Here is a 24,883-nt window from a genome sequence, read left to right on the forward strand (position 1 = left end):
AAATTGCATTTGCATCTTGTTGAAAACTCTTGCATACCCCTTCCCCCAACACACACACACATACACACACTCTATATCACAGTAGTTTTCAACCTTCCTAATGCCACGACCCTTTAATACAGTTCCTCATGTTGTGGTGACCCCCAATTTCATTGTTACAAATTGAGCATAATTAAAGCATAGTGATTAATCACAAAACAATATGTAATTATATATTTGTTTTCCGATGGTCTTAGGCGACCCCTGTGAAAGGGTCGTTCGGCCCCCAAAGGAGTCTCGACCCACAGGTTGAGAACCGCTTCTATATCACATCACTCTTTCCTGGAGGCATGGTTGTTGACGACATTACTTTTCATTGCCACTTCCAGGTCATTCTTCTCTCCCTAAATACTCCCAATTTTGATTCTCACTTAGCTATCACATTATATACTCACTATCTTTGTTCAGTCATCTCTGAAACCTCACCTCCCCCTATGCTTGACGGTGTTGCTATTGGCTCTCTGTAATTCTCTAACATTAGACCTGTCATAATTCATAATTCATAATTCTGGGTGATTTCAGTATCCACATAGATTATCCTTTCACTAATCTGCCTTTCAGTTTTTGACCTCCTCTCCTAAAATACCTTGTGCTCTCTATTTTACTGTAGCATCTCTTTGTTGTAGTTTATAACTTGACTTTGTCATTACCCAATAACTGCAACCCCTCCTAATCAGGCATTTCACTCTGACCATACTTCCTACTTTGCCTGTTTGTTTACTTCCTCAGATAACTCCAAGTCCCATAATTCTTTGACCTAATCTGTTGAACCTTTCCCCTTTACCTCATATCTTTCATGCCTTCTTTTCCTTTTTTTGCCAGCTTTAAGTCCATCTTGTAACATGTATAATTTTTTTCATGCACATCTCAGTTTTCTCTCTTCTTCATTCTTCCCTGACAACCCCCTCTCTCCACCTCCCACCCCCCCCCCACACACACACAGTTAAACTCCCAGGACTCTGCTCTTGTACCCTCACTGCTGAATATGATGGGGGGGAAATCATGCTGGGTGGTTTTACTCTAACATCATGATCACTAGTAAACTCAAGAGGCTGCCTAAAAATTGTACTGCATTTTCCTCGTTCATTCACCCTCTCATTCTTCTTGATAAAGGGTGAGCAAACATTTAAAGGGTTAAATAAGTAACTAATTTCAATGCTGTGAGCCACAAGGTCTTTGTTACAATTATGCAATGCTCTTGTTTTCTGAAAGCAGCCACACATGGTAAGTAAAGGAATGGTAGGAGCACATTCTTTGTTCCTCCCTAACAGGCTTTTTTTTTTTTTTAACCTGTCTTCCAGGACTCCACACTTTTCTGGATTTCTTTCACCCTCCTTCTTAGCCATTTGGACTGGTTGCTCCTCAGTTCTCCAACTTTTAATGTTGGAGTCCCCCAGGGCTCCATTCTGTGATCCCTTCTCTTTTTTGAATACCTTCAATCCCTGGGTGATTTCATCTCATTCCACAGCTTTAAGTACTAGCCATATATTAATGACTTCAGAATTGTTTTCTTCAGTCCAGATATCTCTGCACTCTCAACTTGTTTATCCAACTACATACTCAGTCCCTTCACTTCAGTATCTAATAGGCATCTCCAATTTAACATGTTTTAAAGAGAGCTCCTGATCTTCCCCACTCCTCTTCCTCCTACAGTCTTCCCAGTTTTAGTAAATGGAAGCTCCCTCCTCCTTATTGTTCAAACCAAAAACTTTGGAACCATTCTTTATATCTCCTCACATCCCACATTGAGCCCTCAGCAAGTTCTGTTGGTTCTGCCTTCAAGGTAGATGAATTTGACCCCATCTTACCTCTTCCACCACTAACATTCTGCCATGATGTCTTTCCTGGATTAGATGAATGAAACAGTCTCTTAACTAGTCTTGTTTCTGCCTTGCCATTCTTCAGTCTACTTTCAACATAGTAGCTTTAGCAAACCCTTTAGTACAAAGAGAAATCATGTCCCCCTTATACAAACCCTTCAAACCCAAGGCCTTACAACAAGCCACAAGAACCCTGTATGTTCTGGCATTGCATTTCTCTCTGGCCACTCTGTCTCCCTCTCTCTGCTCCAGCTGCTTGGTCTTATTGCTATTCTTCAAACACTGCAGCACACACTTGCCTCCGCATCTCTGCCATTGTTAGTTCCCTCTGCCTGGAATGCTCTTCCTCCAGACATCCTCTTCACCACTCTCTTTTAACCCCTCAGGTCTTTTCAGGTAGGCTTTCCCTAACCACCCTGTTCAAAATGGCACCCTCACCTCTAATTTTGGAAAAGTAAGCTGGTACAGCCTTTTTGAGGGGCAGTTTGGCAATATGTTTATACCTTTGACTACATTTTAGGAATTTATTATGAGGAAATTAACAGTTGCTTCTACAGGACTGTCCCTTTGGACCCACCGGGAAGCAGATGTTAGAGTTAGGAGTGTTAGAGATTGATTAAGGGTAGACACTGGGGAGAAGTGATGCCTGCGGAAGAGAAAGGGGGAGGAAGCTATACTAGAGAGGAAAAATATTCATGCCTTGGTGCAGATTTTGATAGCTGTGAAAGGAAAGAGGTTAGGAAGCAGAATTGGGCACAAAGAGCCTCAGAGGTCTTGCATATCTGGCAAAGTTTGGGTCAACCCAGTGGAGAGCTTTGACTGTTAGGTTTGCCTGCTTAGGGCAGAAGGGGCCAGGTCCTGACATCCTGACACCCTCACTGTGCTCAGTCTTTGGCTAGGGGCTTCCTGGGAAGAGCTGGTCTTGGGTTGAGTACTGTGCAGACCCTGAAGGCTCTGCAGCTGGAAGCTGTCAGCATTCTTCATAGCCAAAGAGCAAGTTCTTGCTGGAAGGGAGGGAGATCTGAGTGGAGGACCTCTTTGGCTGCTGCATGAGGGACATTTATTGCAGTATTAATTTAAAAAGACATAATTAGAAATGGTATTTTTCCCCTATAATAAATATGAAATACTGCTTTTCTAATTAAGGGAGGGAAGGTAATTTCAAAGTAAGCTTGCATTTGTATTTTAAGCAGCCATGTTAATAAGCTTTTGTTAAGCTTGAAACTCCTCTTTTACTAGTACATAAACAATTATCAAGAATTTCCTTATCTTGATATTTTGAGGCTGAATGTTAGACTGTTTAGTTACCATTTAGGTTTTGTATTTATTGAAGAGGATGGTAAAATTGAGGCAAAATGGATATATTGACGGGACTTGGAATACCCTAAGCTGCCCTAGACTGAGACTATCCTGGGGGAGATCCAGGCAGGCTTGCACACGGGAGGCCAATGTGTTGCTTTGTCTTATATTACCAAGTCTTACTGATTTCAGTTGAATTCTTTTTTTCCCTGGGTTGTAATTAGCATCTAATTCTAGAATGATCCTATGCAGAATTTGAATAAGGTAATATTACTATTTATTTTTAGGAAATGTTTAGATCAGCACTATTAACTTTCTTTTAAAGTTTCCTTAACCTGAAGATGTAATAAAATGATTTTAAAGAATGAGTCTGTGTAATCTTTTAAATTATTGTTTTAAGCCAAAGAACCCTTCCCTCAAAACCCATTAAATGGGCCCAGATTTTTATTTTTCTATTTTTGGTCTTAAAAGACTCCAAGAAACACCAAGGGACAATTTGAAAAGTTTGGTTCTATTTCTTTAACTTTATAAAGATAGAAACTATAGGTAAATGAAGTTAAAATGAAGCTATTTTTAAAGTCAAGTCTGAATTCTGTTCCCCCCAGGCTCATTGTTATACCCAGAGGCTATACGCAGTCTCTAAGGAATGTTTCCAAGTAGGGTAAGGAAAGTATTCTAGGGTCCTGTTGTGAAAAAATCACCGTATGTTTTCCTATAATTGGCCCATACTTTCCACACTGAAATTTTAAAGAAGGGGAAGAACCTGATTTTCCTCCAGCTACCCCAGAATGTTCTGGCACTTTTTTCTATGACTCATTACATACTACATCTTTTAAAAAATGAATAAGTAAATAAATATGCTAGACTTTGCTAGGAATTAAAGGTACTGTTTAATATTTTTTCTTCTAGGTAGTAAGTATAGAGATTTAAATGTATGTTTCTGTATTTATGTCGTATATGTGTATTTAAAATTAAAAATTCAGGAAAAGCAAACTTGTGTGACAGTGTAATCAAGTGTAGGAATAGTGATTTTGTTAGTCTTCTTTGTATTTAAGAATGGGATTATGATTGCCTGCTATAAGTTTGTGTTCTCTGAGATTAAGTTCTTAAGCTCAAGGGACATGTCTTCCTCCTCCCAAGACCCCATTGCTCAGCATAGTGATTTCATATAGTAAGTAGGTGGTCAGTGGTAGAGCAGACAGAATTCCACTTCTATGTGGTTGTTACTAGGTACTTTTAATTCAGGGTTTACCACTAAAGGGACTGGTCAAATCTGGTCCGCTTATTATTTTACCTTTAAAAATGGGACAGGACATTTATTAAAAACTGTTTTCATTCTAAAAGTTGTTTTGGAAATTTGACTAGTAAAGTAGTACCAGTGGAAAATATTAAAAGTAACTATTTATAATACTTTTTATGTGACTCATTATTTTTTCCTGATCAAAACATTTATCCACAGAGATTTTAAAGTAGGCTTTTTGGCAGGTATTCAGAAACACCAGAAATGAATAAACAAAAGCAGATATTTGATATGAACTTACATAAATGACAAATGTAACATAGGTTTTTGTTTTGTTTGTTTGTTTTTCTGTGCAATTTAAAACATGTTTAATTCTGGAATTTTCATATAGTTTTGGACTGAAATCATAGAAAGCAAAACTGAGGATAAAGGACACTTCCATATGCCCCTGTCCCCAAATGCTCAACAATCTTGCCTGCAATGGACAGCCATAGGTTTGTTAGGATCCCTAGACATTGATGCATCACCACCCAAAGTAGCACAGTTTTTGAAGCTGGTGAGGGCTAGGAAATTCTCCACGAATATCTAGGATAAAGAAATGGACTAGGCTGTATCTGTCCTTTGTAGATACATTCCTGTTTTTAATCCTGTAAATTATTTCCCAATTGTGGCCAGAGAATAGGGACCTGTTTGGGAGTGGGGAGGAGTTGGAGACATCCAGATTAGGATTGCTTCAGAATTAAGGAATCTAGTAGGAGTTTCAGAGGGGATAGAGGGAGAAGGTAGACCCACTGTCCCATTTTTACTCACCAGGAAACTGACAGCTTCAATTGTCACATGCTGCCTGGTGACAATTGAAGCTGTCCGTTTCCTGGTGAGCAAAAAGGGGACAGTGGGTCTACCTTCATCACAGAGTCCTGAAGACAGTGGGTAGGGAAATGTTTTGTAAACTGTTAAAACCTATTTAAATGCAGGTCAATACCTTGTTTTACTTAGTCCACCTCTCCTAAAAGGAAGAAGGCTAACCAACCTTTCTGAAGGTCTGGGCCTCTCATTAGGTGCTACTGCTACACACTCACCTGTGCATTTCCATTTGTACCCTCTGAAGTGCCGGCTTTATTAGGTCTCTTGCTGCCCCTGTCTTTAGAAAGTGTCATCTGTTGCACTCACTGGCCTTTAGCCGAAGGTACCTCGCGTTGCCTAGAAGGTTCCTCTCGTAACACAGGTTTTATTAGTCAAAGTTTAATGACAGATGAGCACAAAACCAATCATTCTGTCCTATGCAAATTTTACTGGTACTTACCAACCAAACTGCTTACTGAACAGCATTTCACAAAACCCAAGTAATATGTTGCCCATTATATTAAAAACTATTTTCTTACTGTAGTTTTTAAAAGTTTAATTAAAGTTCTATAGTTGATAAGTAGAAACAACACAGTCTTCAGTAAATTAGATGTGTGGCACCTCACTTCCTTCACTGATATGAGCAAATGGCACCTTACATTCGGAAGTAACATTGATTGTGGAGTGTTCTGCTCTCTCATTCAGTTTATCTCATGCAAGGCTCTGAACAGGGCTCCTAAAAAGACATTTTCTGTGGCACTGTTTTGCCTTTACCACAAGTCAGCCTCTTCAGATCAGGGATGGGGAATGTCTGGCCTGTGGACTGTATAAGGCCCATGAAATAATTTGGTCTGGCCCTGCCAAGGCATGAGGAGTAAATTAATTAAAGGTTTGACCAGATACAGCAGGCTAATTTTTAAGGTGATAATTTTGTATGGCCCGAGAAGATGTTATAAATATCCAAATAACCCTAGGCAGAATAAAGGTTCCCCACCCTTGCTTTAGATGGACTGGACACTTCAAACTTTTTTAGTCAGATACTGATCTTTAGGGTCCCTAATCTGTTTCTCAACCTTATTCATAACTTGGCAGTAGGAGACCAATGAACCCTTTCTTCTCTTACCAAATTCCATAATCACTATTTACTTTCTCCAGATATGAAATTCTGCTTCCTTCTGGTGCTCAGGGTTTTTTTTCTACCTTAAATGCCGCCTCATCTGATGCTATACCATCTTTCTGACTCAGTTCAATATCATTGTCTTCCTAGAAACTGCTCTGGCCTTTAGTGACCTCTTTCTCCAAATCTCCATTAACTACCACACTCTTCTAGTTACTCTTACCTTTCTGTTCTGGTGTAGAAGAGGGACTCAATCTGCTTATGCCAACACAGTGACTAAAGTGAAGGGGCTTATTAGAATGGCAGGGGCTGGCTGGAGGGAGTAAGGTGAAGTGTTTGTATAGTTACTAAAAACAAAATCTTAGGCCAATCTGATGTGCTTTTACTTTTTAAATTGTGAAACACAGCCAGTAGGTGTACTTTCATATAGTGGCATCTTCCAGCTGCTAAGAGCCATTTCATGTTGGAACAGTGTGTTCAGTTAGCTACTTAGGATTTGGAAACACTATATGTAGTGATTACTTAACAAGTCTAACCTTCAATAGCTTAGATTACCCATATGTACCAGAGGAAGGTGGTTGTTAGCATTCTGTAATATCCAGTCATGAAATACACCTGAGTGTCTGAGTGGGATTGCATTCACACCTGGTGGAGGGATGGGGGCGGAGGTGGAGGGATGGGATGGGGGTTGGTAAGGGGTAGAAACACCACTCCCTTGCTGCAGTTGGTATGGTTCTCCCTTTTATCACTGTAACATAGTTCGTTGTATTAAAGACCAGGGGACTGCTTAAATAAACGTAAAACATTTACATATACTCTAGTATACAGAACAGAATGCTACACTATAGAAACAGTGAGGTAGATCTGGGTATTAGTGAAATGGCCTCCAGGACAGATTAAGCAAAAAAACAACAACAACACACAAACAAACCAAAAAAGAGTATAGAACAATAGGCTACTCCTGTAAACAAAGGAGACCTGCGTATTCATGTATGTTTCTACATGTATGGTCTGTCTCTGGAAGGAGACATAAGCTGGTGGCCTCTGGGGAGCAGAATTGCTGAGGGATTAGGGAATCAAAGGTAGGAAGGGAGTTTATTGGCACTGATATGGAGTGCCAATAAATATTAATAATATTTATTAATAATTATAATTACATTTATTATTAATAATATTAATAATTAATAATATTAATAATTAATAAATATTAAGAATATTAATATGTCCATATTAATATTACTTTTTAAAAATGCACACATTTCCTCAATATTGTGTGCTGCACTCAGTAGTAGAATAGTAATGCCTCTAAGGCAGCATTGCTTTGAAATTCACAGAACTCTCACACCTGTCTTCCCCCATTCCTATTCCTGACTGTTACAAGCACAGTGAATATGTATTTGGTTTACCACTTGGGACAGTAGAAGGAACAGCTTTGCAGTCAGATCAGACCTGTCTTACTGGCCTGTATGATTACTTTCTGAATTGTATCTTTCTCATGCAGGGAATATTAAAACTCGGAACTGTTGTAAGGTTTAAGTAAGAAAATGTACTTAATAAGCTAGCATAGTGATGGGTATATAATAGGAGTTTGATAAATGATAATTATTTCAATTTTAATTGGATAACCAAGGGACATTTAAAAATACCTGCTTTTCTGACTATACTAAAATTAGAGCATTAACATATCTATTTCCCCTGGCATGCTACAGTGGAATATAACAAATTTTGAGTGCCTCTTGACTCCTAGAGTAGTTTTTAAGTGAAATGGCTTATTTTCCTTTTTTTTTTAATCCAATAAAGTCTTTCAAATAAAAGTGATATTCTTTGTTTTCCTTTATGTAAATGGGCATTTGCTAATTTTTTAAAATAGTTTGTGTGTGGGTAAATGCATTAATGTATATTATATGTTGACTATTATATATTATTTATTTATGCAGATATCTATCTAGCACGAAAGTTTTAAACATGAGTCAGTTGTATAGATTACAAGTCAAAATTTAGTAATAATGACTATTAGAATTTCTTTTTAATGTAAATACATTATTTAGATGTAGGTTTTTTTTGGAGTAACATGTATATTTTCTATTAATTTTTTTTCAGCTCTTTCAGTCTCCGATGGCAACAAAGTCTTGTGTGTCCTCTCAAGTATCTGATGATGAACAGAGAGTGAGTATATCTTTTAAATAGATCCATAAAGTACTCCAGATTATCTCTGTGATTTCAAGATAATTATTCAGAGATCTAAGAGACTTTTGTTTATACTTATCTTGAATGTGAAATAACTTTAATGTTTATTCAAGTTAAAAATCAATGATGGGGAGAAACCAAGATGGAGGCATAGGTAAACACCGGAGATTGCTGCCGCAAACAACCACTTCAAAAATACAACTAAAAGATGGAATGGACATCACCCAGAACCACAGGAAGGCTGGCTGAGGAGAGACTCTTCAACTAGAAGGAAAGAGAACAGCATTCCGAGGCTCAGAGGAGGCTCAATGTGGAAAATACAAAGGTACGGAGGTGCTCGTGGAGCGAGCTGGTGGCTGAGGGCGCGGTTGTCGTTTTCAATCAGGAGGGAGTCTCAGACTCTGAGCTCCAGATCCTGGCGAGTCTCTAGGGACTCAGACTTAAACAGGAGAAGCGGGATTGTCTGGCATCAGTTGGAACGTGAGGGCAGCTTTCTCTCCGAGGTTTGCAGCGGTTGCTGGGGTTCTGAGAAGCAGAGCCTCTGGGAACAGGACTGAGAGCAGCCATAACTGCTCCCTCCACCCGCCCTGTTGATCCCGTGCGACCCGCCCCGCCCAAGCCCTGCACAGAGCCATTTGCCGGATAGCCTCAGGCAAAGGCTAGATTAGCATCTCTCCAGAGGACAGAAGTTTTCCCACTGCAGATACAGGTGATTCTCACAGCCAGTCGGCCTGGTGGTCAAATCTCTCTAGTATTAACTACAACAATCAAGGCTTAACTAGAACAAGACTGCGCACAAAGACCACAAGGGGGTGCACCAAGAAAGCATAAAAAATGCGGAGACAAAAAAACATGACAGAAATGGAGGATATAGAGCTAAAAAACGCAATTTTGAGGGCTTGCAATAATGTGCTAGAAGCTGCCAATAAACTTGATGAGAGCCTCACGAAATCTAATGAGACCCTCGATGCTGTGATAAAGAACCAACTAGAAATTAAGCATACACTGACTGAAATAAAGAATATTATACAGACACCCAATAGCAGACCAGAGGAGCGCAAGAATCAAGTCGAAGATTTGAAATGCGAAGAAGCAAAAAACACCCAACAGGAAAAGCAAAATGAAAAAAGAATCAGAAAATACGAAGATAGTGTAAGGAGCCTCTGGGACAGCTTCAAGCGTACAAACATCAGAATTATAGGGGTGCCAGAAGATGAGAGACAGCAAGATATTGAAAACCTATTTGAAGAAATAATGGCAGAAAACTTCCCCCACCTGGTGAAAGAAATGGACTTACAGGTCCAAGAAGCGCAGAGAACCCCAAACAAAAGGAATCCAAAGAGGACCACACCAAGACACATCATAATTAAAATGCCAAGAGCAAAAGACAAAGAGAGACTCTTAAAAGCAGCAAGAGAAAAAAAGTCAGTTACCTACAAGGCAATACCCATATGACTGTCAGCTGATTTCTCAACAGAAACTTTGCAGGCCAGAAGGGAATGGCAAGAAATATTCAAAGTGATGAATGCCAAGAACCTACAACCAAGAGTACTTTATCCAGCAAAGCTATCATTCAGAATTGAAGGTCAGATAAAGAGCTTCACAGATAAGGAAAAGCTAAAGGACTTCATCACCACCAAACCAGTATTATACGAAATGCTGAAAGGTATCCTTTAAGAAGAGGAAGAAGAAAAAGGTAAAGATACAAATTATGAACAACAAACATTTATCAACAAGTGAATCTAAGAATCAAGTAAATAAATAATCTGATGTACAGAATGAACTGGTGATTATAATGAATCAGGGACATAGAAAGGGAATGGACTGACTATTCTTGGGGGGGAAAGGGGAGTGGGAGATGCGGGAAGAGACTGGACAAAAATCGTGCACCTATGGATGAGGACAGTGGGTAGGGAGTGAGGGCTTAGGTGGGGCGGGAACTGGGAGGAGGGGAGTTATGGGGGGAAAAAAAAAGAGGAACAAATGTAACCTGAACAATAAAGATTTAAAAAAAAAAAAGAAAAAAAAATTAATGATGGAGTGAATAATTGCTATGTTTCCAGTGTCTCTATCCTACTTGACATTAAGCAAGTTAAAATTCTAACTGAAGACTAGCACTGCTTTTGCTGGGCATACTTGCAGAACTTGGTGGATGTGGAGAACTCCTGTAGTTCTTGAGAGTGTGGGAAGTCACAGGACAGTTGTCAGATGCCTTCCTGAGTGTGAGGTCAGACCTTAATGTTTCCAGGGTCTTAAAGTCCTAAATGGGCAGTATAGCAGGGATGTGTTTCAGTAATTCCTAATAAAATTTATATTTAAAAGGATGGATAAATTTAACTTGGTGAAAGAGAGGTTGTCAGTTTTTTTAAAAAAGAAAATTACAAATATAAGCCTGGGTAATTTGATAAGATTAAATAATTGCCTTTAGTTCTGTGTTCCAGTTAAGTCTCTTCTTATTTTTCCTTCTTTCTCTTCACATGCTAAATTCCTCATGGGTTCGATAAGTCATAATCAGACCACCAAACTGCCATCCTTTTAATTTTTTTCTCATTGGTAATAATAGTATATTTCACTTTTATTTTATCTTCTCAAAGGCTTTGAATTACTCTTAATGTGCCTACTAACACACTGCTTTGCTGAAACTATTGTCATAGTAATCTTTAGTGACTAACCTATTGAGTGCTGATTGCTTACTCCTCATTTTCTCTGGCCCCTCTTCAAATAATTTATGGTGACTAATCCCATATTTTTGAAAAGCTTCTTTTGTTTTCATGACATGAAAATTATATAGCTTTACAAAGCTTTTCAGCTTTTCGTCTGGTACTTTGAATAATTGGAGCCATATTTGCCATTGATTTTGATGTCTGATACAGGTGTGTTATTTCAATGTGTTGGTTCCTACCTCTCTCTGTTAGCCATATGATTATTGTAATAGCATGTCTTAAATACTCGGGATTATTTTGAGATACACATATTAGCATAATCCTAATTATTAATGTAATAAAAAACCTCTTAGCTTAAAAAAATTATATAGCTTTAGAGCCACAAGGAATTCTGCAGCCACTTAGTTCAACTTTTGCATATGCTTATCAGATAACAAGAATTATTTGAATCTTCTTGAATACTTTCAATGACTGGGAAGCATAGTGTTTCTTTACTCTCCCTTTTTTAAATTATAAAGATAATATGTTTACATGACTAAAAGGGATTAAAGAGCACAAAAGAAAACACAGTGTACTGGTATTCTGTTACTCCATAACAACTTGCCACAAATTTACTTGGTTAAAAGAACACCTGTTTATTAGCTCACTTAGAGGTGAGAACGCAGGCACAGCACAACTAGCTTCTCTGTCCAGGATCTCACACTCAGGATGTTGGCTGGCTGGGTTTTTATCTGGAGGCTCCCCTTCCAAACTCAGTTTGTTGGCAGAATTCAGTTTTTGGCAGGCCAGTTGCTCATCATTCTTAGGTACTTGCTATGTGGCTCCTTTGTACCCATACAACAGTGTAGAACTGGAATCCCCTTCATGCCTCAAACCTCTTTCTTCAGAAGTTCTCAGCCCTATATCACACTTGATGATTATAGCTTTGAGTAGGTGGTATAAGTCCTTCAATCCTGTCTTTTACAGAACTGTTTTTACTATTCTAAATCCTAGATTTTCATATAAATTTTAGAATTAGCTTCTCAGTTACCATATTGACAGCATATAGTTGGATCTTGTTCTTTTATCCAACTTGACAATTCCCTTCTTTTAATTTAAATGTTTTGTTCTACACTGTCCAGTATGGTAGCCACTAGCCACGTGCTATGTATATTTAAATTAGTTAAATAAAATTTTAAAGTTACGTCCTCAGTTGTATTAGTTATATATTTTTTATTGTCTAAAGTATTACATGTCTTCTTTTTCCCCAATTCACACCCCCCCCCACCACTCCCTCCCCCTAGGACAAACCCCCACCACCCCAGTGTCCCTGTCCATTGGTTATGCTAATATGCATACATACAAGTTTTTTGGTTGATCTTTTACCCTCCCTCCCCCTCCCCGGCCTTCTCTCTGAGGTTGGACTGTCTGTTCAATGTTTCTTAGTCTCTGGATCTATTTTTGTTCATCAGTTTATGTTGTTCATTATATCCCACATATGAGTGAGATCATGTGATATTTCTTTTTCTCTGACTGGCTTATTTTGCTTAGCATAATGCTCTCCAGGTCCATCGATGCTGTTGCAAATGGTAAAATTCCTACTTTTTTATAGCAGTGTAGTATTCCATTGTGTAAATGTACCATAGTTTTCCAATCCATTCATCTGCTCATGGGCATTTAGGTTGTTCCCAAATCTTAGCTATTGTAAATTGTGCTACTATGAACATAGGGGTGCATATGTCCTTTGTGATTGGTGTTTCTGGTTTCTTGTGATATACTAGTATTCCCAGCAGTGGGATTACTGGGTCAACGGGGAGTTCCATTTTTACTTTTTGAGGAATCTCCATACTGTTTTCCACAATGGCTGCATCAGTCTGCATTCCCACCAGCAGTGCACGAGGGTTCCTTTTTCTCCACATCCTCACCAGCACTTGTCGCTTGTTGATTTGTTGATGATAGCCATTCTGACAGGTGTGAGATGGTACCTCATTGTTGTTTTGATTTGCATCTCTCAGATGATTAGTGACTTTGAGCATGTTTTCATATGTGTCTTGGCCTTCTGTATGTCCTCTTTCAAAAAGTGTCTATTTAGGTCCTTTGCCCATTTTTTTGATTGGATTGTTTATTATTTTCCTTTTGTTAAGTTATATGAGTTCCCTTTAAATTTTGGAGATTAAACCCTCATCTGAGATAACATTGGCAAATATGTTCTCCCATACAGTGGGCTTTCTTGTTGTTTTGTTGATGGTTTCTTTTTGCTGTGCAGAAGCTTTTTATTTTGATGTAGTCCCATTTGTTTATTTTCTCCTTAGTTTCCATTGTCCTAGGAGCTGTATCAATAAAGATATAGCTATGATAAATGTGGTATTTTGCTGCCTATGGAGTCTTCTCAGATTTTTTTTTAATTTTTAAGTACTTCCTGTCTTTAATATTTGTGGAAGTGGGAGAGACTTAACACATCATATAATCTTTTAAAAAAATTTTTTTTATTGATTAAGTTATTACATATGTGTCCTTATCCCCACGTTACCCCCTATCCCCCTCAATCATGCCCTCACCCCCCTGTTGTCTGTGTCCATTGGTTAGGCCTATATGCTTGCATATAAGTCTTTTGGTTGATCTCTCCCCCTTACCCCCACCCTCCCCTACCTTCCCTCTGAGGTTTGAGCATCTTATCGATGCTTCTCTGTCTCTAGATCTGTTTTTGTTCATCAGTTTATGTTGTTCATTATATTCCACAAATGAGTGAGATCATGTGCTATTCATCTTTCTCGGACTGGCTTATTTCACTTAGCATAATGCTCTCCAGTTCCATCCATGCTGTTGCAAATGGTAAGAACTCCTTTTTTATTGCAGTGTAGTATTCCATTGTGTAGATGTACCACAGTTTTTAAATCCACACATCTACTGATGGGCACTTAGGCTGTTTCCAAATCTTAGCTATGGTGAATTGTGCTGCTATGAACATAGGGGTGCATTTATCCTTTCTAATTGGTGTTTCTAGTTTCTTTTTCTAAGATTTTTATGGTTTCCCGTCCTACATTTACCAGGTGTACCAGTTAATGTGGATTATTTTCAATAGATGGAGTTACACATATGTTGATATATATGCAATTTGATATGTATGCTGTTGTGTTGTATTGACAGCAAGCTTCAAAACTTCATATGTCAAATTTGCTGAAGGTATTAACATAAATCATAAATATTTTTATGCTTAAAAATGTTAAATTTCGTGCCAAAAAAAGCATTTGCAGGAAGTTTTAATTCATTACTTTATTTTGAAGAAAAGTGCTGCTGAAAGTTATATACTTTGGGAAGCTTATGGTGAACATGCTCCATCTCAAGATACTTGTGAACACTGGTTTAAACTCTTTAAAGTTATGATTTTGATGTGGAAGACAAAGAACATTCAGGTCAACCGAAAAAGTTTGAAGACCAGCAATTACAAGTATTATTGAATGAAGATGCATGTCAAATTCAAAAACAACTTTCAGAAAGATGAAACATTGCTCAGCAAACAATTTCCAATCATTTACAAGCAGTGTGAAAGATTTTAAAGGAAGGAAAATGGGTGCCACATCAACTGAACAAAAGACAAATGGAAAACCGAAAAGTCATCAGTAAAATGTTGCTTCAATGGCACGAAAGAAAGTCTTTTTTGCAATGAATTGTGACTGGCGATGAAAAGTGGATTTATTTTGAGAATCCCAAATGCACAAAATCATGGGTTGATCCAGGTCAACTCTCAACATCAACTGCAAGGCCAAATCGCTTCGGAAAGAAGACAATGGTGGGATTAGAAAGGTGTGGTGTATTATGAGCTTCTAAAACCAGGTGAAACTGTTAGTACTGATCGCTACTGACGACAAATAATCAATTTGAACCACGCTTTGATCATGAAACGACCAGAATGTACCAGAAGACACAGCAAAGTAATTTTGCTTCATGATAACGCACCATCACACACTTCAAAACCAGATAAAGACACGTTAAAAGATCTTGCCTGGGAAGTATTAACCCACCCACCGTATTCACCAGACCTTGCTCCTTCAGATTACCACTTGTTCCGATCGATGGCACACGTACTTTCTGAGCAGCACTTCAAAACATACGAAGAAGTGGAAAATTGGGTCTCTGAATGGTTTGCCTCAAAACGAGAAAAGTTCTATTGGGATGATATCCACAAATTACCTGAAAGATGGGGGAAATGTGTAGCTAGTGATGGACATTCCTTTTAATAACGCACTTTTGATGTTTCTCTTGAAATTATCATGTTTTATTATTAACCGGTACACCTGGTAAGTCCTTTACCCATTTTGAGTTTATTTTTGTGTATGGTGTAAGTTGGTGATCTAGTTTCATTTTTTTTTTGCATGTAGCTGACCAATTTTCCGAGCATCATTTACTGAAGAGACTCTCTTGCCTCCATTGTATGCTCTTGCCTCCTTTGTCAAATATTAACTGAGCTTAATGGCTTGGGTCAATTTCTGGGTTCTTTGTTCTGTTCCATTGGTCTCTATGTCTGTTCTTGTGCCAGTACCAGGCAGTTTTGAGAACCGTGGCTTTGTAATATAGCTTGATATCTGGTATTATGATCCCTCCAACTTTGTTCTTCTCTCTCAGGATTGCTGTGGCTATTCGGGGTCTTTTTTTATTTCAGATGAATTTTTGGCGAGTTTATTCTGCTCTGTGAAATATGCTGTTGGTATTTTAATGGGGATTGCATTGAATCTGTAAATTGCTTTGGGTAGTATGGCCATTTTAATGATGTTGACTCTACCAATCCATGAACACAGTATGTTCTTCCATTTGTTTATGTCTTCCTCTATCTCTTTTTTCAGTGTCTTGTAGTTTTCCAAGTACAGGTCTTCTACCTTCTTAGTTAAGTTTATTCGAAGGTGTTGAGGGATGTTTAATGAACCGAAGACGCAGAGGTAAGACGAGCACACAGGCGATTGATGCCGGGCAGAGGGTTAAAGCTTGCTCAGGCAGGTATCAAACTCTGTACCCTCAACCATTGCTTTTATTGGGGTTTCGCATGAGGTTAGTGCGTCAGCAGTTAATCAACAAAATTTTGTTTTATTTTATATTACAACTAGAGGCCCGGTGCACAAAAATTTGTGCACTCGGGGGGGAGGGGGGGATCCCTCAGCCCGGCCTATGTCCTCTCCCAGTCTGGGACCCCTCGGGAGATAACGACCTGCTGGCTTAGGCCTGCTCCCGGGTGGCAGAGGGCACGCCCAATCCCTAGGTGCAGCCCCTGGTCAGACTCAGAGCAGGGCCGATTGGGGAGTTGGGGCGCCGCCCCCTGTTAAGCACAGAGCAGGGCGGATTGGGAGGTTGCGATGCCACCCCTAGTCATGCTCAGGGTAGAGCCGATTGGGGGGTTGGGGCACTGCCCCCTGTCACTCACAGAGCAAGTCCCATCAGGGGGGTTGGGGCTCCGTACCCTGTCACGTACAGAGCAGGGTCGATCAGGGGGTTGGGGAGCTCCCCCCGTCACACAGAGAGCAGTACCCATCAGGGGGTTGGGGAGCTCCCCCCTGTCACGTACAGAGCAGGGCCGATCAGGGGGTTGAGGAGCTCCCCCCGTCACTCACAGAGTAGGGCCGATAGGGGAGTTGGGGCACCACCCCCTGTCATACACACCGCAGGGCGGATCAGGGGGTTGGGGCACCGCCCTCTTATCACCCACAGAGCAGGGCCGATCAGGGGTTTGGGACGCCGCCACTGTCACACTCAGGGCAGGAGCCGATGGGGAGGTTATGGCTCTACCCTGTCACACACAGAGCAGGACCCGTGGGGGTGGGGGGTGTTAGGGCGCCGCACCCTGTCACACACAGAGCAGGGCCGATCGGGGATGGGGCGCTGCACCCTGTCACACTCAGAGCAGGGCCGATCAGGGTGTTGGGGCACCGCACCCTGTCACACACAGAGCCGCAGGGCGATCAGGGGGTTGGGGCGCTCCCCCCTATCAGGCACAGAGCAGGGCTGATCAGGGGGTTGAGGCGCCTTCCCCTGTCACGAACAGAGCAGGGTGTATAGGGAGGTTGTGGCCCCGCCCCCTGTCACACACAGAGTCGCAGGGCAATCAGGGTGTTTTGGCGCTGCCCCCTGTCACGCTGATCCCGGTGCCGGGAGGCCTCGTGGCTCCACTGATCCCGGTGCTGGGAGGCATATTACCCTTTTACTATATAGGATAAAGGCCTGGTGCATGGGTGGGACCGGCTGGTTTGCCCTGAAGGGTGTCCTGGATCAGGGTGGGGGTCCCCACTGGGGTGCCTGGCCAGTCTGTGTGAGGGGCTGAGGGCCGTTTTCAGGCTGGCGGGTGACTGAAGCTCCCAACCGCTCCTTTTTTTCTTTTTTTTTTTTATTCTGGGCCAGCTTTAGCTCTGAGGCTTGGCTCCAACTCTTAGGCCTCGGGTGCTGAAAGCAGGTATCTGGTTTGTTTGGGTTCTATAATTGATACACTGTCTCAACTCCAGCTCTGAGATCCTGGCTGGCTGAAAGCAGGTTTCTGGAATTTTGTTTATCTTCTATATTTGTTACAATGTTTCAAACTGCAAGCTCAGAGGCCAGCAGCCGCAGGCGGGGAACGTTGGAGTCCTCCGTCACTGAAGCAAGCAAGCCTCATGTTCGCTTGAAGCTGCCTGGCTGCCGACCGCCATCTTTGCTGGCAGTTAATTTGCATATCGCCCTGATTAGCCAATGGGAAGGGTAGCGGAGGTACAGCTAATTACCATGTTTCTCTTTTTTTAGATAGGGTAGCGCATTGAAGACAACTTGGAGCTGTGCATTCCCTTTTCTGCTCTACCCACGACTTTTTAATCTTATCTTTTCTCAGGGAGGTAAATGTTCTGGGAACTCAAGATTGTGTGCAATCTTGACCCAGCGTGACTCGCTTGCAAGTCACGCAGTGAACATTCACTTCTTCTTAGCAGGAGTTCAGAACCTTGTTTACAAATGTCCAGTTACAGTAGGTATCGTAATTTTTTTGGTGCTATTGTAAATGGAATTGTTGTTTTAGTTTCTCTTTCTGTGAGTTCATTATTGGTCTATAAAAAAGCCATAGATCGGGGTGTTAATTTTGTATCTTGCTACCTTGCTGAATTCATTTGGAGTGCGGGAAACGAGTTAAGTCGGCTCGCGTGAATTGCGAGTACTCCGCGGGAGCCGTCTTTAACTCGGTTCATATAGATTTGCGGTGGAGTGCGGGAAACGTGTAAACTCGGGCCGATTGTAACTGCGTATTACCAAATATTTGTTTGTAATCCACCCTTTTGGTGGATGGAACAAAACCAAAAGACAGAGCCATCTTATACTTTGGCGGGAAATTCACCCGCACTCCAAGTGTTAAGTCGAATAGTTTTTTGATGGAGTCTTTAGGGTTTTCTATGTACGGTATCATGTCATCTGTGAATAATGACAGTTTTACTTCTTTTCCAGTTTGGATGCCTTTTATTTATTTTTCTTGTCTGATCGCTACGGCTAGCACTTTTAGTACTATGTCTAACAAGAGTGCTGAAAGTGGGTATCCCTGTCTTGTTCCTGTTCTTAGGGGAAATGGTTTTAGTTCTTGCTCATTGAGTATGATGTTGGGTGTAGGTTTGTCATATAAGACTTTTATTATGTTGAGGTATGATCCCTCTATTCCCACTTTGCTGAGAGTTTTTATCAAGAAAGGGTGTTGGGTTTTGTTAAATGCTTTTTCTGCATTGATTGATATTATATCATATTCGTCTCTCAATTTGTTTATGTGATATATCACATTTATTGATTTGAGGATATTGTATCATCCTTGCATCCCCGGAATAAATCCTACTTGGTCATGGTGTGTGATCTTTCTAATGTAATGCTGGATCCGATTTGCTAGATTTTGTTGAGGATTTTAGCACCTGTGTTCATCAGGCCTATAGTTGTCTTTCTTCGCTGTGTCTTTATCTGGTTTTAGAATTAGGATAATGCTGGCTTCATAGAAAGAGCTTGGAAGTGTGCCTTCCTCTTGAATTTTTTGAAATAATCTGAGGAAGATAGGTTTTAGTTTGGTAAAACTCCCCTGTTAAGCCATCTAGGCCAGACTTTTTTTTTTTTTTTTTTTTTTTTTACTGTTCATCAGATTATTTATTCACTTGATTTTTAGATTCACTTGTTGATAGATGTGTATTTGTTGTTCATAATTTGTATCTTTACCTTTTTCTTCTTCCTCTTCTTAAAGGATAGCTTTCAGCATTTCATATAATACTGGTTTGGTGATGATGAACTCCTTTAGCTTTTTCTTATCTGTGAAGCTCTTTATCTGACCTTCACTTCTGAATGATAGCTTTGCTGGATAAAGTACTCTTGGTTGTAGGTTCTTGGCATTCATCACTTTGAATATTTCTTGCCACTCCCTTCTGGCCTGCAAAATTTCTGTCGAGAAATCAGCTGACAGTCGTATGGGTGCTCTCTTGTAGGTAACTGACTTTCTTTCTCTTGCTGCTTTTAGGATACTCTCTTTGTCTTTTGCTCTTGGCATTTTAATTATGATGTGTCTTGGTGTGGTCCTCTTTGGATTCCTTTTGTTTGGGGTTCTCTGAGCTTCCTGGACTTGGAAGTTTATTTCTTTCACCAGGTGGGGGAAGTTTTCTGCCATTATTTCTTCAAATAGGTTTTCAATATCTTGCTCTCTTTCTTCTTCTGGCACCCCTATAATTCGGATGTTGGTACGCTTGAAGCTGTCCCAGAGGCTCCTTACACTATCTTCGTATTTTTGGGTTCTTTTTTCATTTTGCTTTTCCGGTTGGGTGTTTTTTGCTTCTTCGCATTTCAAATCTTTGACTTGATTCTTGCGCTCCTCTGGTCTGCTGTTGGGAGTCTGTATAATATTCTTTATTTCAGTCAGTGTATGCTTAATTTCTAGTTGGTCCTTTATCACAACATCGAGGGTCTCACTAGATTTCTTGAGGATCTCACTACATTTATCGGTGGTCTCACCAGTCTTTTTGAAGGCCTTACTAAATTTATCAGCAGCTTCTAGACAGTTCTTGAGAGACCTTAAAAGTGTAGTTTTGAACTCTGTATCCAGCAGTTTGCTTTCCTCCATTTCTGTCATTTGATTCCTGTTTCTTTGTCTCAGCATTTTTTGTGCTTCACTGTGTTGATAGAGTGGCTTTCTGTGCTAAGTGTCCCAATTACCTGAGGTAGACACTCTTGGTGCACCCCCTTGTGGGCTTTGTGTACAGTCTTGTTGTAGTTAAGCCTTGATTGTTGTATGTAAAGCTGGGAGGATTTGACCTCCAGGCCAATTAGCTGTGAGAATCAGCTGTGTCTACGGTGGGAGAACTTCTGTGCTGAAGACACCCTTATGGGCAAGACTTGCTTCAGTGGGGCTTTGGTCCTCACTGAGTCTGCCCCCTGATTGTGTCCCTTATAGATCTGAGTAGTTGTAATTTGGATGGTCCCACTCTGACCACTGGGTACACTGGCTCTTGGATCTAAGGAGGTGCTAATCTAGCCTTTGCCTAAGGCTATCCAGCAGAAGCCAGCTGTAAAGCAATGCAAGTTGCCCTGGGGCCTTGGGGCAGCTGCAGTTTGTTAAGTTATTTTCAGATTACAAAGAGCCGGGCCTTTCATATGCAAAAGCCTTCGTGCATGGCTTGGGCGGGGCGGGGTCCCAGGGGATCAACAGGGCGGGCCGAGTGAGCCAGCAGTAAGGCTGCTCTCAGTCCTGCCTTCAGAGGTCCTGGCAATTGCTGAGAGTGCCTCCGAGAGAAAGCTGCCCTTAAGTTCCGACCGATGCCAGACAGTCCCGTTTCTCCTGTGTGAGTCTGGGTCCCCAAAGACTCACCCGGAACTGGAGCTCAGAGCCTGAGACTCCCTCCCGATTGAAAAAGACAATCGTGTCCTCAGCCTCCAGCCCTCTCCACATGCAACTCCGCACCTTTGTATTTACTTCAGAACCGCACCTCCTCTGAGTCTCGGTACACTTTTCTCTTTCCTTCTAGTTGTAGAAATTCCACTCAGCCAGCCTTCCTGTGGTTCTGGATGATGTCCGTCATGTCTTTTAGTTCTATTTTTGAAGTGGTTGTGCGAGGCAGCAATCTCCGGTGTTTACCTATGCCGCCATATTGGTTTCTCTCTAGGCCAGACTTTTGGTTTGCTGGAAGATCTTTGATTACTGCTTCAATTTCATCAGTAGTTATCGGCCTATCCAGTATTTTTTTTTCTTCCTGATTGAGTTTTGGAAGCTTGTATTTATATAAGAATATGTCCATTTTGTCTAGGTTGTTCCAGTAGAGTTCATAGTATTTTTTTTTTTTTTTTACAATCCTTTGTATTTCTGTGGGGTCTGTTGTTTCTTCACCTCTTTCATTTCTGATTTTGTTTATTTGAGTCCTCTCTCTTTGTTTCTTAGTGAGCCTCACTAGAGGTTCATCAGTCTTGTTTATCCTTTCAAAGAAACAGATCTTGGTTTTATTGATCTTTTGTTGTTGGTTGTTTTTTTTTTGTCTCTATGTTGTTTATTTCTGCTCGGATCTTTATTATTTCCTTTCTTCTGCTTACTCTGGGCTTTTTAATTCTTTAAGTTGTAGGGTTAGATAGTTTATTACCATTTTTTGTTGTTTTTTTGAGGTAGGCCTTTAGAGCTATGAACTTCCCTCTCAGGACTGCTTTTACTGTGTCCCATAGATTTTGATTGTTGTGTTTTCATTGTCATTTGTTACCAGGATGCTTTTTATTTCTTCTTTGATCTCTTTGGTAACCCAGTCATTATTTAATGGCATGCTATTTAACCTCCAACTGTTTTGTTTTTTCATTATTTTTATTGTAGTTGGTTTCTAATTTTATGCCATTGTGATCTGAGAAGATGCTTGATATTTCTATCTTCTTGAATTTGAAGAGACTGCCTGTGTCCCAATATGTGGTCTATCTTTGCAAATATCGCCATATGCACTTGAGAAGAATGTATTTTCTATAGCTTTGGGGTGAAATGTTATGAAGATGTCAATTCCATCTGATCTTGTGAGTCATTTGGGATTGATGTTTCTTGGCTGATTTTTTGTTTAGAGCATTTATCCAGTGGTGTCAATGGGGTATTAAAATCCCCTATTATGACTGTATTGCTATTGATCTCTCCCTTGATACCTTCCAGAAGTTTTTTATGTATTTGGATGCTCCTGTATTGGGTGCATGTATGTTTGCCAGAATTAATATCCTCTTGTTGAATTGCTTCCTTTAGTATTATGAAGTGGCCTTCCTTATCTCTTGTCATGGCCTTCATTTTGAGGTCTAATTTGTCAGATATAAGTATTGCTACCCCAGCTTTTTATTTTCATTTCCATTTGCCTGAAAGATATTTTTCCATCCCCTCACTATCAGTCTGTGTGAGTCCTTTGTTCTGATGTGGGTCTCTTGTAGACAGCAGATATATGGGTCATGTTTTCTTATCCATTCAGCTCCCCTATGTATTTTGGAAGGCAGCTATGCTCACCACTATACCACCAACGCAACCTCCCTATGTATTTTGATTGGAGCATTTAATCCATTTATGTTTAAAGTTGTTATTGATAGGTACTTGTTTATCACCTTTTTTATTCTTTATGCCTGTTCCTTCTTCCCTTCCTATTTCTTCTTTTTACAGTAGTTCCTTTAGCCTTCCTTGCATTCTTGGCTTGGTGGTAATAAACTCCCTTAGCCCTTTTTGTCTATGAAGCCCTTTATTTCACCTTCAATTTTGAATGATAGCCTGGCTGCATATAGTATTCTTTGATTCAATCCCTTGCTTTGCATCACTTTGTATATTTCATTCCATTCCCTTCTGGCCTGTGTGTTTCTGTTGAGAAATCAGTTGATAGTCTAATGTGAGATCCTTTATAGGTAACTTTCTGTCTCTCTGGCAGCCTTTAAGATTCTTACTTTGTCGTTGGTGTTTGCCAATTTAATTATGATGTGTCTTTGTGTTGGTCTTTTTGGGTTCATCTTGTTTGGAACTCTGTGTGCTTTTTGAACTTGTGTGAGTTTTATTTTCCAAATATCAGGGAAATTTTCTGTCATTTCTTCAAGCAGTTTTCTCTTGCTCAGTTTCCTCTCCTTCTGGCACCCCTATTATGCATATGTTGTTTCATTTTGTGTTGTCCTAAAGCTCCCTGAGGCTCTCCTCCTGCTTTTTAAGTTTTTTTTTTTTTTTTTCAATTGCTGCTCTGCTTGGGTGTTTTTTCCTACCTTGTCTTCTAGCTTGCTGATACGGTCCTCAGATTCTTCTAATCTACTGTTGTTGTTTTCTATTGTGTTCTTTTTTGCAGCTATGTCATTCTTCATTTCTTCTTTCTTCTTCTTCATTTCATCTTGATTCTTACACATGTTGAATTTGTCTTCCATCCTTTTCAGCATCCTTATGACCATTTCTCTGAATCCTTTCTCTGACAAATTGCTTGCCTCCATTTCGTTTACTTCATTTTCTGGTGATTCCTCCATTTCTTTTGTATGTGGGCTGTTTCTTTGTCTCCCCATTTTTCCTCCTCTCAGGGTGTCTGGTTATGTAGGTCACTCTCTATCACGTTGACCGAAAGGCACAAAGTACAATTTGACAAGACACGACACAGAGGGAATAAAACACAAATGTATTCACCACACCGATAACCCCAATAAAGGTGACTACAAGAGAAAACAGAATTTTGGGAGAGAAAAGAGCACAAAAATGATATTGGGAAAAGGGGAAACAGTAAGAATGAAAAGAAAAACGAAGGGGAAAGAACATACATATGTGGGGAGATAACTTCACGAAACAAACCAAAAAATGCAAACAACAAACACCGAGAGAAAAGGGGGGCGGGGGGGGGGGGGGGCGGGAGCTGAATCTGAAGAGGTAGAGCTTATTTCCAGAAAGTAAGGTAAAGAAATTGAATGAATGGGGGAATGGCTGTGGTTCAGTATAGAGGAGGTAGAAAGAGAATGAGTGTCTAAGAGGAAAAGTAAAAAACAAAATAGTAAATATATTAAATAAATAATTAAATAAATAAATATCCCCCTTTCGTTAATCTATCTGTATATTCACCATATTTTTGAAAAGGAGAATAGAATAGAGAGCAAATAGGCTTGAGTTTGGTGAGTGAAACTAATTAAGTAATTAGGAGAAGAAGAGAGCAAGTGAGGAAAGGAAAAACAAAAGCATAAATAAATAAATTGGCTAGCCAAGATAGAGAAAAGAGAAGGGTGCATGGACTTGAGCAGGGGAGAGGAAATTAGATATATGAGTTAGCCAACAGAGACTACTATAACAGAACACATCAATAAAGCAGATAAAAACAATCAATTTTTAACAAGGAGCAAAAAGAAAGGAGAGAAAAAAACTAAATCAGGAACAGGAGAGGAGAAACAGGATGAAAAGGGGAGCAGTGAGGATGAAAAGGTTGGCAAAATGAGATAAAGCAAAATAATGATAAAAAATAAAAATAGTATGTAGAGCACTAATCAAAAAAATAAAACATTAAAAAGTAATAATAATAAAACAAATTTTTTTCTTTCCCTTTCTTAAGTAAAAGGTAAAAATTAAAAAAGTGAAGTGTTGTTTGCTTCAGCTGAGTTTTAATGTCCCATGGGGGCTGGATTAAGACCCCTCTCTACTGTTCTGTTTGCCATTTTTCAGTTTCCTGTTAGGTAGTCAGGACCTGTTGAAGTTCCCAGCAATCTACCACTCCTCTGTACCTGTCTCCAAAGG

The 24,883-nt window shown here is 40.1% G+C and overlaps 1 protein-coding gene across 3 annotated transcripts in view; it reads left to right on the plus strand.

The window, feature by feature from the left end:
• SEPTIN10 (septin 10) overlaps nucleotides 1-24,883 on the plus strand; it is an 83,674-nt gene that overhangs the window by 7,953 nt on the left and 50,838 nt on the right. For 2 of the 3 annotated variants that reach the window (XM_070405849.1, XM_070405851.1), the window contains exon 2: nucleotides 8,459-8,524. In XM_070405849.1, the coding sequence (XP_070261950.1) occupies nucleotides 8,459-8,524 (66 nt within the window). Of the gene's footprint in view, nucleotides 1-8,458; nucleotides 8,525-8,658; nucleotides 8,871-24,883 lie in introns of those variants that run through there. The other variant, XM_070405850.1, reaches the window with a different exon arrangement.

This window comes from Myotis yumanensis, unplaced genomic scaffold (genome assembly GCF_028538775.1).
Source record: "Myotis yumanensis isolate MYYU_CA2020_CCGP unplaced genomic scaffold, mMyoYum1.0.hap1 SCAF_2, whole genome shotgun sequence".
NCBI lineage: Eukaryota > Metazoa > Chordata > Mammalia > Chiroptera > Vespertilionidae > Myotis > Myotis yumanensis.